The sequence below is a fragment of the Mobula birostris genome, chromosome 12 (assembly GCF_030028105.1).
Source record: "Mobula birostris isolate sMobBir1 chromosome 12, sMobBir1.hap1, whole genome shotgun sequence".
Lineage (NCBI taxonomy): Eukaryota > Metazoa > Chordata > Chondrichthyes > Myliobatiformes > Myliobatidae > Mobula > Mobula birostris.
In genome coordinates this window covers 4,893,559-4,910,099 of record NC_092381.1, presented here as the reverse complement: position 1 = coordinate 4,910,099, position 16,541 = coordinate 4,893,559, and the positions used below count along the sequence as shown (strand labels likewise).

Sequence of the window (16,541 nt, the reverse complement as noted above, 5' to 3'; positions counted from 1 at the left end):
CGACACTCTTGGAACATCATCAAAGACCCATCCCATCCCGCACACTGTCTGTTCAATCTCCTGCCATCTGGTAGGAGATATAGAATCTTAGCCAAGACAGTCGATGTGAACAACAGCTTCTTTCCAAGGGCTGTTGTGGAGCTGAATAACACTACAGCCCAGCTTGCAATGCTTTGAGTGTTATGGACTATCAAAGTCACTTGTTGCATATAAATACAGGAATTTTAAAAAATTAGACAGTACCGCATGTATTGTAAATATCTGTTTTGCACAGACTTGAGCAATGACAATAAGTTCTCTTCTATTCTATTTTATCTGTGTACCCACCAAGGGTCTTTTCAATGTTGTAATTGTACCTGCTTCATCTACGTTCTCGTTCAACACACTCGTCACCCTCCGGGTGAAGAAGTTGCTCCTCAGGCCCCTGTAAAACTTTTCCCCTCTCACCTTAAACCTTTGCCCTCTAGATATGACTCAACAACCCTGGGTGAAAGACTGAGTGCATTCACCCTATGGCTTTATAGCTTTGTTTGTCACAGGTACATCAAAACATTCAGTGAAATGCGTTGCTTGCATCACAGTTCATAGATATGCTGTGGTCATACCACAACCACAAGTCACACTTCCGACACTAACAGAATTTACTAATCCTAACCCGTGCGTCTTTGGAATGTAGGAGAAGACCGGAACACCCAGAGGAAATACATGTGATCACAAGGAGGATGTACAGACAGTGATGGGAATGGAACCTGGCTTGCAGGTGTTGTAAAACACTACCCCAACCAGTACACTACCATGCTGCCCTCAGTCTCCTCCACGGCTAGGAAGTGAAGTGATGCCCTCTTCGCATTGCTACCAACAGGAAAGAAGTACAGGAGCCTGAAGACACACACTCAGGAACAGCTTCATCTGCTCTGCCATCAGAGTTCTGAAAGGACTATGAACTCGACCTCACTATGTATTTCCTATTGTAATTTATAGCTTTTTAAAATGATTATGTATGACAGTGCACCGCATCTGCAAAACAATAAATTTCCTGACATATGCCAGTGATATCAATCCTGACACTGAAGGCGCTACAGGAATTCCTGTCCTTCCCGAATGGAACAGGTTAATCGGATTGGGTCAGTCACCTGAGAAAGTGTAGCTGTGTGTTCTGATATACAGGGCTGTCAGTCACGGTTTGTCTACATTGGCATTGTCCCCAGCGTCAACCTAAACAAACACTGTGGGAGCTGCCTCGGCCTGTTCAACACAACCATCACAGATTTGCCTTCATTCCTGCAGAGAGATCGCTCACTGGGTGCAGCTGTTCACCCCTCTGGCACTTGATCTGTCCTACCCCAGTACCCCAGCCTACGGCTCCGATCCCAAGGGTCAACCCACCACCCTGGTAAACCCCTCTGCCTCACAACTCTCCTCATCTGTAACTCCCTCCAAACCCCTAAACCCTTCCTCATAACAGCTTCTGGCCACTAAGCCCCTCTCCCCAGTCTCTGTAATCCTCCTGGCCCCTACACCCCTCCCTGTCTCTGTAACCCTCTTTTACCCCTAAACCCTCCTTGTCTCTGTAACCCACTCTTACCCCTACACCTTTCCTTGTCTCTGTAACCCCCTCTTACCGCTTCACCCTTCCTTGTCTCTGTAATCCACTCTTGTGTATGGGGTGTATGGGGTGTCAGGGAGGGGTAGCACCTCTGGTGGGGGAGCATGTTGCATCCTTTTCAAGGCGGGTTAGTCCACCTTTCGTCCCCACCTGGCACTCAGCTCTCACCTGTGGCTCCCCGTAGCTGTTTGCATGCGACAGCGGCCACACCCCGGGCAACGGCTTCAACAAGCCGGCTAAACCAGGTGAGGGTAGCCGACGGGTCTCAAACCCTTGGTGAGATAGGGAGTTGCCTATCCCAGCATGTGAAGACAGACTCCGGCGGATTGAGTGGACGAGACCAATGGAAGGTCCAATGGTCTAGAAAGCGGTCTCTGCAAGTGTCGTGGAACATGTAGAGCAGGACAAGACACAGAAGACGTCCTGGTCATCCACTGCGCCTAGTCCCATCTCCAGCCGTCTCGACTCTTGTCTTGCCACTGGATCCAGATGGGAATTGGGAAGAGAGAGTGAGGCTGACGCTGCGCAACTCTCCCTCACTTAAATCCAAGTCACACGCTAGTCTCAATACCATCATTATGGTGTCGAGGTCCTCATCAACGTATGATGGACGAACAACAACAACAACAACAACAATCCACTCTTACCCTTACACCCCTCCTTGTCTCTGTAAACTCTTTTTATCCATACATCCCTCCTTGTCTCTGTAACCCACTCTTACCCCTACACCCCTCCTTGTCTCTGTAACCCACTCTTACCCCTACACCCCTCCTTGTCTCTGTAATCCACTCTTACCCCTACACCCCTCCTTGTCTCTGTAACCCACTCTTACCCCTACACCCCTCCTTGTCTCTGTAACCCACTTTTACCCCTACACCCCTCCTTGTCTCTGTAAACCCCTCAAACCCCTACAACACTCCCCATCTCTGTATTCTCCTCTGGCCACTACATGCCTCTCTGTCTCTGTAACTCTCTCTGGCCCCTACACTGCTCCTCATCTCAATAATTCTCCCCAGCCCCTACACACCTCCCCAACTTGCTTACCCCCTCCAGCCACTCCACCCATCTCTGTCTCTGTGACCATCCCTCCCCCTCCAGCACCTACACCCCTCTCCATTTCCGTAACTTCTCCCTGTCTCTGTAATCCCTCCAGCTCCTACAACCCTCCCAGTCTCTGTAACCCCTGCAGCCCTCATACATACCCTGTCTCCGTAACCACTCCATGTCTCTGTAACCCCCTCTGACTGTACACCCTTCCCTGTCTCTGGAACCTCCGCCCTCCTGCAATCACAGCCTCCTCCGCCCTCCTGCAATCACAGCCTCTTGACCGTCCCCAGTTTGCTACTAGTGTTGGCTCTGCCTTCGGTGGCCTGGGCTCTGAGCTCTGGAAAACACTCTCCCTGTCTCTCTTCACCTTGGCAATGCTCCAAGGTCCCAGTACCTCAATATGTGTGGAAGCGTCTCTCTATCTTACAATGCGGAACACAGGCAGCTCGGTAATGTAGCGGTTAGTTTAACACTATTACAGTGCTAGCTGGAAGATCGGAGTTCGATTCTTGCTGCTCTCTGTAACAAGCTGGTAACCGCGTGGGTTTCTTCTGGGTGCTCTCGTTTCCTCGCACATCCCAAAGACGTACGGGCTAGTTGTGGGCATGCTATGTTGGCACTGGAAGTGTGACGACGCTTGCGGGCTGCCCTGCTCAATCCTACTCATTCAATTTGATGCAAGCGATCTATTTCACTCTATGTTTCAATGTTCATTCGTTTGCTATGTGCTGTGGGCAATCCTGATCCCATGACCACCATTGATCTTGGCACGTTTGTCTACACGTTTGTCTCTCTGACGGTGGTGTCTGAAAAGAGGATGCTGTCTAAGTTGCATGCCATCTTGGTCAATGTTTCCCATCCACTACATAATGTACTGGTTGGGTACAGAAGTACATTCAGCCAGAGACTCATTCTACCGAGATGCAGCACAGAGCGTCGTAGGAAGTCATTCCTGCCTGTGGCCATCGAACTTTACAACTCCTCCCTTGGAGGGTCAGACACCCTGAGTCAATAGGCTGGTCCTGGACTTATTTCCTGGCATAATTTACATACTACTATTTAACTATTTATGGTTTTATTACTATTTATTACTTATGGTGCAACTGTAATGAAAACCAATTTCCCCCAAGATCAATAAAGTATGACTATGACTATGACTACAGAAGTGGTTTGCCATTGTCTTCTTCTGGGCAGTGTCTTTACAGGACAAGTGAGCCCAGCCATTACCAATACTCTTCAGAGATTGTCTGCCTGGCATCAGTGGTTGCGTAACCACTGACTAGAGCCAGGGGACATAGCCTCAAGATTTGGGGGAGTAGATTTAGGATGGAGATGAGGAGGAACTGCTTTTCCCAGAGAGTGGTGAATCTGTGGAATTCTGTGAAATGAAGCAGTGGAGGCTACCTCAGTAAATGTATTTAAGACAGCTTGGTTAGATTTTTGCATCGTAGAGTTATTAAGGGTTGTGGGGAAAAGGCAGGTAGGTGGAGATGAGTCCATGGCCAGATCAGCCATGATCTTATTGAATGGCAGAGCAGGCTCGACAGGCCAGATGGCTGACTCCTGTTCCTATTTCTTATGTTCTTATGTAACCAGGACTTGTGATATGCACCAACTGCTCATATGACCGTCGACCACTGGCTCCCATAGGTCCATGTGACGCTGATGGGGGGGGGGGGCTAAACAGGTGCTACGCCTTGCCCAAGGGTGACCTGCAGGCTAGCGGAGGGAAGGAGTGCCCAACACCTCCTTTGGTGTATCTCCACTTGGCCACGCAATGTTTCAATATACCTGTGACAAATTAAAGCTAATCTCTATCTTTATCTGTACCATGTAAATACAGAGGGCAGGGGTACGGCCTTATCTAAACTGCACGCCTTCCCGACACTGGTTCCCCAATGTGAGTCTCGGTTAGGTAAGCTCTACCTTCAGTCCGTCTTTGCCTTGACGTCCATCTTCTCCAGGGGGGCCTGCCTCACCCTAAAGCAGAAAGAGAGATGGTTCTTTGAATCACAGTGTAGGATTTGGTGATACACTCTACACCTTAGGCACCAGCCTACCCGCCATCAATGACATACAGTACTGTGCAAAGGTGTCAGCCACATATAAAAAGCCAGGGTGTCTCAGACTTTTCCACTGTTCTGTAGTAATTTTATGTATTGCACTGTATTGCTGCCACAAAAACAAAACATATTTCATGACATAGGTGAGCAATGGTAAACCTGATTCTGATATGGGTTTCTGTTCTGGATGGAGAGTGGAGGGAACAGAGAGAGGAGAATCATGTTTGGGAAAAGGAGAAGGGAGGGGGGAGGGTGTGGGAAGGACTGGTATCTCAGGACTGGGTGTGTTTGCAGCTGCGCTACTCCCTGCCCCTGTCACTCCTTCTCTGCCACCTGTCCCACACCCCTCCCGCGGCACCCTACCCTCACCATACACAACGAATTTTGCTCCCGCCAGATTTACAAATTTGCTCGGCACTCCACATTGACAAACACAGTACTGTGTTTGCATCCAGCTATAAATACGTGCCTAAGACTTTTGCACAGCACTGTTTGTACAGAAAAGTGCTGGAATAGGGCCAGTAATATCATGAAAGACCACTCCCCCATGGACTCTTTGCCCCACTCCCATCAGGGAGGAGGATCAAAAACAGTTACTTTCCCCAAGCAGTAAGGCTGATCAACACCCCCCTCCACACCCCCACCCTCTAACCCACACCCCCACCCACTAACCCACCCCTCCACACCCCCGACCACTAACCCACCCCTCCACACCCCTACCCACTAACCCACCCCTCCACACCCTCACCCACTAACCCACCCCTCCACACCCCCAACCACCACTACTTATCATTTCCTGTCAGTCACCCTGTGCTCTGTGTAGACATACAATCAATCTATGGAGATAAGCTACCTCATGTATTTATATTCATTGAGTTTTTTATTATTATTGTGTCCTTTATCTTACTGTGTTTTTTAGGTGCTGCATCAGATCCAGAGTAACAATTGTTTTGGTCTCAATTACACTTGTGTACTGGAAATGACGTTAAATACTGTTGCATTCAGAAAGCAAATAGCAGCAGGCTGAAGCAGAGCCTGACAGGCTCAGAGATGCCAGGTGTGATACAAAAACACCAACAAATGCCAGTGTTGGCAAGATGGGCTGAATATTGCATGAAAGTAACAACATACAAGATAATGTGGCAGATCCATAAAACTCAGGTCCAACCACATTTGGAATATTGTGTTCATTTCTGGTTACCTCATCATAGGAAGGATGTGGAAGCTTTAGAAAGTTTGCAGGGGAGATTTACCAGAATGGTCAGCAGATCAGGCAGCAGTTGTGAAGAGGAATAAACTTTTAACATTTCGGGTTGAGACCCTTCTTCAGGACTCCTCCTTTTGATTTCTGATGAAGAGTCCAGGCCCAAAATACTGACTGTTTATTCTTCTGAATAGATGTTGCCTGACCTGCAGAGTTCCTCCAGCATTTCAGGGGTGTCTGAATTCCCATCATCTGCAGAACCACTTGTATTTTCCTGGATACTGTCTGGATTAGACAGCATGTTTCATAAGGAAAGAGTGAGTGATTTAGGCCTTTTCTCTTTGGAGTGAAGGTGGATGAGAGATGTAAGTAGGAGACTGGAACTGTGCACAGTACCCCAGTGTGATATGGAGACTGGAACTGTGCACAGTGTTCCCAGTGTGATATGGAGACTGGAACTGTGCACGGTGTTCCCAGTGTGATATGGAGACTGGAACTGTGCACGGTGCTCCCAGTGTGATATGGAGACTGGAACTGTGCACGGTGTGCCCAGTGTGATATGGAGACTGGAACTGTGCACGGTGTTCCCAGTGTGATATGGAGACTGGAACTGTGCACGGTGTTCCCAGTGTGATATGGAGACTGGAACTGTGCACGGTGTTCCCAGTGTGATATGGAGACTGGAACTGTGCACGGTATCCCAGTGTGATATGGAGACTGGAACTGTGCACGGTGTTCCCAGTGTGATATGGAGACTGGAACTCTGCACGGTGTTCCCAGTGTGATATGGAGACTGGAACTGTGCACAGTGTTCCCAGTGTGATATGGAGACTGGAACTGTGCACGGTGTTCCCAGTGTGATCTGGAGACTGGAACTGTGCACGGTGTTCCCAGTGTGATATGGAGACTGGAACTCTGCACGGTGTCCCAGTGTGATATGGAGACTGGAACTGTGCACGGTGTTCCCAGTGTGATATGGAGACTGGAACTGTGCACAGTGTTCCCAGTGTGGTATGGAGACTGGAACTGTGTTCCTGGTGTGATATGGAGACTGAAACTGTGCACGGTGTTCCCAGTGTGATATGGAGACTGGAACTGTGCATAGTGTTCCCAGTGTGATATGGAGACTGGAACTGTGCGCGGTGTTCCCAGTGTGATATGGAGACTGGAACTGTGCACAGTGTTACCAGTGTGATATGGAGACTGGAACTGTGTACAGCGATCCCAGTGTGATATGGAGACTGGAACTGTGCACGGTGTTCCCAGTGTGATATGGAGACTGGAACTGTGCACGGTGTTCCCAGTGTGATATGGAGACTGGAACTGTGCACAGAATCCCAGTGTGATATGGAGACTGGAACTGTGCACGGTGTTCCCAGCGTGATATGGAGACTGGAACTGTGCACGGTGATCCCAGTGTGATCTGGAGACTGGAACTGTGCACGGTGCTCCCAGTGTGATATGGAGACTGGAACTGTGCACGGTGTTCCCAGCGTGATATGGAGACTGGGACTGTGCACGGTGTTCCCAGCGTGATATGGAGACTGGAACTGTCCATTTAGAACAGAGATGAGGAGGAATTCTTTTAGCCAGACAGTGGTGAATCTGGAATTCATTGTCACAGACAGCTGTGGAGGCCAAGTCATTGAGTATATTTTTAAAACAGAGGTTGATGGATTTTTGATTAGTCAGGGTGTCAAAGGTTATTGGGAGAAGGCAGGTGAATGGGGTCGAGAGGGATAATAAATCAACCATGATGGAATGATGGACCAAATGGCTTCACACAGTTTGCATGTCGTATGGTCTTATGGTTATCTGTCGCATTCCCACTCTCCTGCCTTCTCCCCATAACCTTTGATTATCTGACTTATCAAGAAGCTACCAACCCCACTTGTGAGCTTCAACATGTACGTCTACATTCTCCACACCAAATCCAGAACGGAAGATGTTCCTGTCTCCTCACTTACGTTTGCTGTTCAGTTGTGAAGTTGTCAGGGTGGATCTGGCTTTCTTCCCAGACCTCTCCCACTGCTGTCCTGACCTGTTGCTGTCTGTAGCCATTGCTGAATATGTGGTATTTTACCTGTGCTTTGTCACACCTGTCACCTTGACTGATACAAGATCATATGAAGCTCAGGTGGCATGTTTCATCCTGTCTCTGAAAACGAGCCTATGTGTAATTTTACAGAGTCATCTGGAAAATGTTGATTTGAATATTGAGGAGTCTTTGGCACAACTCACCCTCATTCCCGGCTGGCCAATTTCTCCCTCTTTGCCAGTCGGTCCGATTTCACCCTGTGTCAACACAAAGACAATTTAGATTAAAATTTCTCCCTTCACTTTACTTTGAAGTAATTTAAGCAAGTTTTTCTGAGAGAGTTGGCAAATGTACTCTTTTCAGAATTTATCACAAGTTTAGGCACATGGTAGTTTTTTGAATGCAATGTGGTAAAAACCTGTCTTTGACAACACGCAACACGCGTTGGATAGGTTGGGACTTCAGTCAATTGAACATCAGAGAGTGAGGGATGATTTGATAGGGGTCGACAAAACTATGAGGGGTATAGACAGGGTTTTCCCACTGAGGTTAAGTGAGACTAGAACTAAAGGTCATGGGTTAAGGGTGAAAGGTGAAATGTTCAAGAGGAACATGAGGGGAGACTTCTTCACTCAGAGGGTGGTGAGAGTGTGGAATGAGTTGCCAGCACAAGTGGTGCATGTGAGCTCGATTTGAACATACAAGAGACATTTGGATGGGTACGTGGATGGGAGAGGTATGGAGGGCTCGGCTGGGTGTAGGTTGTTGACAGTAGGCAGGTTAATGGTTTAGCATAAACTAGATGGCACAAATGGCCTGTTTCTGTGCTGTGGTGGTCTCTGCTTCCCTGACTCCATGTTGCACGGATACCATTCTCTCAAACACTGATGTGTTCAGCTAATTATAGTCAGACCCACTGAGGGAATTGTGTGGGGTAGTATTATGAGCAATTGTGTAAATATTAACAAAGAAAATCGTCACGGTTTAACGTGGATTCTCGTGACTTACATTTAGATTTACTTGTTTATCAGATATATCAAAACATGCGTTGAAAAGCATTGTTTGCCTTAACATCCCACACTATCCGATGATGTGCTGGGGGCAGCCTGCAAGTGTCGCCACTCATTCCAGCGCCAACAGCACGTGCTCACCATGTTCAGCAGAACAACACGCAGCCAGCAGACCACAAGAAACAGCAGCAGATCAGACCCCTTACCGTCACCACCCTCCACCCCCACTCACACATACACATGCCCACCATGTTCAGCAGAACAACACACAGCCAGCAGACCACAAGAAACAACAGCAGATCAGACCCCTTACCGTCACCACCCTCCACCCCCACTCACACATACACATGCCCACCATGTTCAGCAGAACAACACACAGCCAGCAGACCACAAGAAACAACAGCAGATCAGACCCCTTACCCCCACTCACTCACACACACACAGGGGTCTCCACCTCCAGGACCAGACAGATTCACAAAATGGCCAAAAGAAAATGCATTTCTACAACTGGAATTTTGTCATTTCAAGCCATTTAGAGTATCTGGCATCAGAATTTGCTTCTAGCAACAGAATCACTGGTTTTCTGACAGTCTGAATGTCTTCTGGTTATGTATTTATTTATTTATTTAGCGATACAGTGCACGACAGGCCCTTCTGGCCCATTGAGCCATGCCACCCAGCAACCCTCCAACCTGATCACAATGACCAATTAAATCGCTAACCGGTACGCCTGTGGACCGTGGGAAGAAACCGGAACATCCACAGGAAAGCATGTTCCATTGGGAGGACATATAAACTCCTTCCAGAGATGCTGGAATTGAACTCTGAACTCCAACGTCCCGAGCTGGAATAGTGCTGTGCAAACCACTACGGTACAGTGGCAGGAATGTCAAATGTTGAACTCAACAAATTGTTACTCGACCAGCGACATGGATGAGTGCTGAAGGGTACCTAGAGTGCAGCCTGCGCTCCATGTTCAAAGGCCAGTGACATGGACGGGTGTGGAAGGATATCCAGAGTCTAGGCCTTTGCTCAGGTGATGAAGGACATCTGTGGTTGTTGGATTTATCCCAGGATCAGATGTCCATGCACGCAGGAGGCACAAGGGCTGGTGAATCGGGATCCTTCGTCGACGGTTATTCTGGGAGTTAATACCAAAGATCAGAGCACGCACGCAGGTTGATCGGTAGTCTCGAAGTCGATGCCTGATGGCTGAAGCTTGGAGACTGTAGGCCCGGAGGCCTGCCGTGGTGTTGGACTGGGAGGGTGGAAGGAAGAAAAGGGGCTTGTTTTGCTGTTGCTGTTTTGTTGCTTGCTGTGTTTTCTGTTGTTCTGCTGAACACGGCGGGCATATTGTGTTTGCACTTTTGTTTGGTGACATTTGTGGGCTGCCCCCAGCGCATCCTTAGTTTGTGTTAATGCAAATGACACATTTCACTGTATATTTCAATGTACAGGTGATTAATAAACCTGAATCTGGAGATCAGATAAAGAGTGTTGGTGTCACTGAGATGTAAAGAATTCATCAGTGATGGTGTTACTGATGAGGTATATATACGTAGAGAGTGTGTGTGAGCTCTTCACCTTAATCTGAATACAGACTGCCCCTGGGAAATAAACTCATCACTCTCACCATGCAGGCCACGTCCTCTTCTTGTTGCCACCATGGCAAGGATGTGAAGACCCTCACTCAGTACTGAACTGCAGAGTTCCTCCAGCATTTTGTGAGTGCCACGTTCAATGATTTAGAAACAGCTTTTTGTCCTCCACTATCAGATCTTGGAACAGTCCATAAACCCATGAGCACAACCTCACTATTCCTTTTCTTTCAGCACTGTATTTTTATTTTGTAATTTACAGTAATTTTATGTCTTTGCATTGTACTGCAAACACAGAACAACAAATTACACAGCATGTAAGTCAGCGATAATAAACCAGATTCTGATTTTAAATCCGTAAGCGATTTACAAGTCATCTGTAAAAAGTGGACTTTCCCAGCGGCCAACCATTCTAGACCAGAATTAGGCCATTTAACCCATTGAGTCTGCTCCACCATTCCATCACAGCTGATCCAATTTTCCTCTCAGCTCCAATCTCGCCAAATCCTTTCGTTCCCTGACCGGTCAAGAATCTAATATACATCAAGACTTTAATATATATAAAGACTTGGCCTCGACAGCTGCCTGTGGCATAGACTTTCACAGAATCTCCACTCTCTGGCTTAGGAATTTAAACTCCTATCCCCATTCACGTACTGACATGTTGGTACACGACCTCCTCTTCTGCCACGATGAGGCAGGAGCAACACCTCATATTCCATCTGGGTAGCCTCCAACATGATGGCATGAACATTGATTTCTCCAGCTTCTGGTAATTTATCCCCTCCCCCTTTCCTCTTCTTCAGTTTCCAACTCTGGCCTCTTATTCCTCCTCCCCACCTGCCTGTCACCTCTCCGTTGTGCCCGTCTCCTTCCCTTTCTCCCATGGTCCATGCTCTTCTCCTATCAGATTCCTTCTTCTTCAGCCCTTTATTTTTTCCACCAATCATCTTTCAGCTTCTTACTTCGTCCCTCTCTCCCACCCACCCACCTTCCCCATCGCCTGATCTTACCTGCCAGCTTGTCCTCCTCCCCATCCCCATCATCTTATTGTGGTTCCCCCCACTCTTCCTTTCCAGTATTGAGGAAGGACCTTGACCTGAAACACCAACTGTTTATTTATTTTCATAGATGCTGCCTGGCCTACTGAGTTCCTCCAGCATTTTGTGTGCGTTACTCAGGATTTCCAGCATTTGCAGGATCTCTCATGTTTTCATTAGTGATTGGTAAGTTGGAAAATACACAAAAAATTGCTCAATATCGGAGCCATACCTCTAGATGATTGTAATAAAAGGCATCAAATACACTTAAGACCGATAGGTAAGAACAATTACTAAATGTTGGGAGAGAGAGACGGTGAGTCAGGGTACTGGTTTTAAACAATTTGCTGGAGGAACAGCGGGTCGAGCAGCATCTCAGGGGAGAAAGGAATTGTTGCGTTTCAGATACGCAAAACATTGACAGTTCCTCTCCCCCACAGATGCCACTTGGCCTGCAGAATTCCTCTAGCAGATTGCTTGCTGCTCCAGATTCCAGCATCCGCCACCTTGTGTGTCTCAGGAACCTAGTTTTGTCATTCAGAGGAACGAACATTTATATGTACATTGGAATCTTGAACTTAAGCGGTAAATTTTAAGGTGATTAAAGGAAAGTATATGGGAAAGTCAGAGGTAGGTTTTCTTCAAACACAGAGTGGTAGGTGTATGGAACACCTTGTCACCTCACATTTTTGATATATACTATTTGTTTTTTTTTGCACGATTTTTAATCTATTCAATATATGTACACTGCAATTGATTTACTTATTCATTTATTTTTATTATTTTTTTCCCTCTTCTATATTATTTATTGCATTGAACTGTGGCTGCTAAGTTAACAAATTTCACGACACATGCTGGTGATAATAAACCTGATTCTGATTCTGATAGAGACAGATACATGAGTGGTGTTTAAAAACTCTTAGATAGGCACATGAACGACAGAAAAGTGCTGGACTGGCAAACCAAATGAAAGCTGCTTCGGTTAAACGTTTGATTCGCAAAGTTTCTAAACGGGATGGTACCTTAACGGTTGATCATGACGAAATTAATAAATCTTTTCAAGAATTTTATACCTCTCTATATCAATCGGAATTTCCTGAACAGTCTACCATAATACATGAATTTTTAAGGAAATTAAACATTCTGAAATTACCACTTAATGAACGCTTAGAACTAGATGCATCCATTACGGAAGATGATACTAAGAAAGCAGTTTTTGCGATGAATACTGGAACAGCACCAGGTTTGGATGGATTTACAGTAGAATTTTATAAATCTTTTTCAAATTTACTTTCACCATGGCTTTGTAAAATTTTTAAGGATGCCTTACTTGTAGGTAAATTACCACAATCCTTTTATGAAGCATCAATTTCTTTATTTCCTAAAAAAGAAATTGTGCATCATATAGACCTATATCTTTGTTGAATGTAGATTCCAAAACTTTTTCTAAAATAATAGCAAATAGATTGGAAAAGGTACTGCCACAAATTATTTCTGATGATCATACAGGATTTATTAAAAATCACTTTTCGTATTTTAATGTTAGGAGGCTAATGAACATTGTATATACTCCTTCATCTAAAGTTCCGGAATGTGTTATTTCGCTCGACGCTGAGAAGGCGTATGACAGAGTTGAATGGAAATATTTATTTAATGTGCTTGAGAGATTCAATTTTAGCCCAAAATTTATTTCTCGGATTGAATTGATATATCATTCACCTTTGGCTTCCATATATACCAATAATCAGAGATCCCCCTTTTTTTGGCTTTTCGGAGGTACAAGACAGGGTTGTCCGTTAAGTCCTTGTTATCTGACATAGCTTTGGAACCCTTGGCAATTGCCTTTCGTGATTCACCCAATATATTTGGAATTACTTGTGGGAATCAGACGCATAAGGTATCATTGTATGCAGATGACTTGTTACTATATCTCGCTAACCCAGAGAAATCCATTCCGGCAGTTTTATCACTACTAGCTCATTTCAGTAGTTTTTCTGGTTATAAACTAAATCTTAATGAGAGTAAGCTTTTTCTATTAAATATGCAAGTTCCAATTTATAGATAATAACCATTTGAATTAATTACTGATTATTTCACTTACCTAGGTGTCAAAATTACTGAAAAATATAAAGCAACATACATAAAAATTGCTGGTGAGCCAGCAACTTTTATGTGTGTTGCTTGAAATTCCAGCATCTGCAGATTTCCTCGTGTTTGCATTAAAAAATATAAAGATCTATTTAAAGTTAACTTTTTTACATTTAATAGACCATGTTAAACAATTGTTTACTAAATGGTCCCTACTGTCCTTATCATTGCTTGGTCTAATTAACGTTATTAAAATAACTGTTTTACCTAAATTTCTGTATTTATTTCAAATGGTACCAATTTTTATCTCTAAACCCTTTTTTGATATTATTGATTCTAAAATTTCTTCATATATATGGCAGAATAAAAATCCTAAATTGAGTAAGAAATATCTACAGAAATCTAAAAAGGATGGTGGTTTAGCATTACCGAATTTTAGATTTTATTATTGGGTAATTAGTATCCGATATTTAATGTTTTGGACGCAAGATTGGGATGAAATTCATTGTCCACAATGGGCGAACCTGGAGGGTGAGCCTGTGCAGGGGGTTCTCATTAGCTTCTATTTGAGGAGCTTCCCTCCCCTTTGCATTAACCAAACTGAATAAACAAATAATTAATCCAATAATTAAACATACAAAACGAATATGGTTTCAATTTCGCAAATTTTTGGGATTGAACGAATTTATCTAGTCCTATTATATCTAATTTTTTTTTCAACCTTCTAGAATTGATCAAGGTTTTTCCTTATGGAAAACGAGGGGAATAACATGCTTTCATGATTTATCCATGGATAATTGTTTCATGTCGTTTGAACAATTATTTAATAAATATAAGTTGTGTAGTTCACACTTTTTCAGGTATCTGCAGATTAGGAGTTTTTTGAATGTTATTTTACCTAATTTTCCAACATTTCATCCAACTAATAATTACAGAAAAAAATTTAGGTTTAAATCCCCATCAGAAGCACTTAATAGCAGTTGTGTATGATTTAATAACGAAAATACATCTAGGTACATCTGATAAAATAAAAAATGAATGGGAAAGAGAACTTCAGGGATCTTTACCTATAGAGAAATGGGAGAAAATTCTTCAACTAGTTAATACTTCCTCAATACACTGATACAATTTAAAATAGTTCATAGGGCTCATATGTCTAAGGATAAATTAGCTCGTTTTTACCGACATATAAATTCTGTGTGTGACAGACGTAATTCTCAGGTGGCCTCTCTGACACATATGTTTTGGTCTTGCCCTCTTTTAGGTAAATATTGGAAAGATATTTTTGATTTTATTTCAACAGTTTTGCATATTAATTTAAAACCTCACCCTATTACTGCAATTTTTGGATTACCAGTGACAGATGTTGGTCATTTACCCATTTCAGCTTGCCGTCTGATTGCATTTGTTACACTAATAGCTAAAAGATCCATCTTACTTAAATGGAAAGATCCTGATCCCCCTACGACTTTTCAATGGGTTTCTCAAACTATATTATGTTTAAACCTGGAAAAAATTAGGTGTGGTATGGTTGATTCTTCAGATAAATTTGAAGAAACCTGGAGACTGTTTATACAACATTTTCATATGATGTAAGCTGTCCCTTTCAGAACTCCTTTTTTTAAATATTCTTTTGTTTATCTATGGAGGAGCGGAGTTAATGACAAATAATGTTGTTATCCGAGGGAATAGGACAGACCAGTATTTGTTTTGTTTTGTTTTTAGTTTAGGGGGTTCTTTATAAAACTCCTTTTCATGCTCAATTACTCGGAGATTGGGAAGCTTGAATTATATATTTTACTCAAATTATGTTTGTACATGTTAACTATTATCAATGTTATAATGATCTCTTTGTATCATTAATATTGTTATGTATATTAATCTGAAATTTAATAAAAAGATTGAAAAAGAAAGAAAGAAAAGTGGAGGGCTTTGTAGAAAAGAAGGATTAGATTGACCTTAGAGTAGGTTAAAAGGCCAGCACAAAATCTTGGGCTGAAGGCTCTGTACTGTGCTGTAATGTTCTATGATCTAATAACACTGTGAGAGGTTGTTTACACATAGGGGTGTCCATAAGCTGGGCATTTGTAAGCTAGTATAGGCAGGTAGTGATAAACTTGTGCTGTTCTATACCTCAAGCCTGACTCTATCAGTCCTTCAGTATACCCCCAGGTTCAGGAACAGTTATTACCCCTCAGCCATCAGGAAGGAGGTACAGGAGCCTCATGACCCACATCACCAGGTTCAGGAACAGTTATTACCCCTCAGCCATCAGGAAGGAGGTACAGGAGACGCAGGGCTCACACCACCAGGTTCAGGAACAGTTATTACCCCTCAGCCATCAGGAACGAGATAAGGAGCCTGATGACCCACACCACCAGGTTCAGGAACAGTTATTACCCCTCAACCATCAGGAAGGAGGTACGGGAGCCTCAGGACCCACATCACCAGGTTCAGGAACAGTTATTACCCCTCAACCATCAGGAAGGAGGTACAGGAGCCTCAGGACCCACATCACCAGGTTCAGGAACAGTTATTACCCCTCAACCATCAAGCTTCTGAACCAGAGAGGATAACTTCACCCATCACAGCATTGAACTTATTCCACAACCTACAGACTCAATTTCAAGAAATCTACAACTTATGTTCTCAGTATTATTCATGTATGTATGTATATATATATATATATATATATATATATACACACACACGCACATACATATATACACACACACACACACACACACACACACACATATATATACATATATACATATACATACATATATATATATATATATATATATATATATATATATATATTTAATTTTATTTGCACATTGTTGG

At 44.0% G+C, this 16,541-nt stretch overlaps 1 protein-coding gene across 1 annotated transcript in view; it reads right to left on the bottom strand.

The window, feature by feature from the left end:
• LOC140206426 (uncharacterized) overlaps positions 1-16,541 on the bottom strand; it is a 620,054-nt gene that overhangs the window by 140,224 nt on the left and 463,289 nt on the right. The window contains exons 36-37 of the mRNA XM_072274794.1: positions 8,162-8,215; positions 4,580-4,633 (exon numbers count right to left, since the gene is read on the bottom strand). Of these exons, the coding sequence (XP_072130895.1) occupies positions 4,580-4,633; positions 8,162-8,215 (108 nt within the window). The remainder of the gene's footprint in view (positions 1-4,579; positions 4,634-8,161; positions 8,216-16,541) is intronic.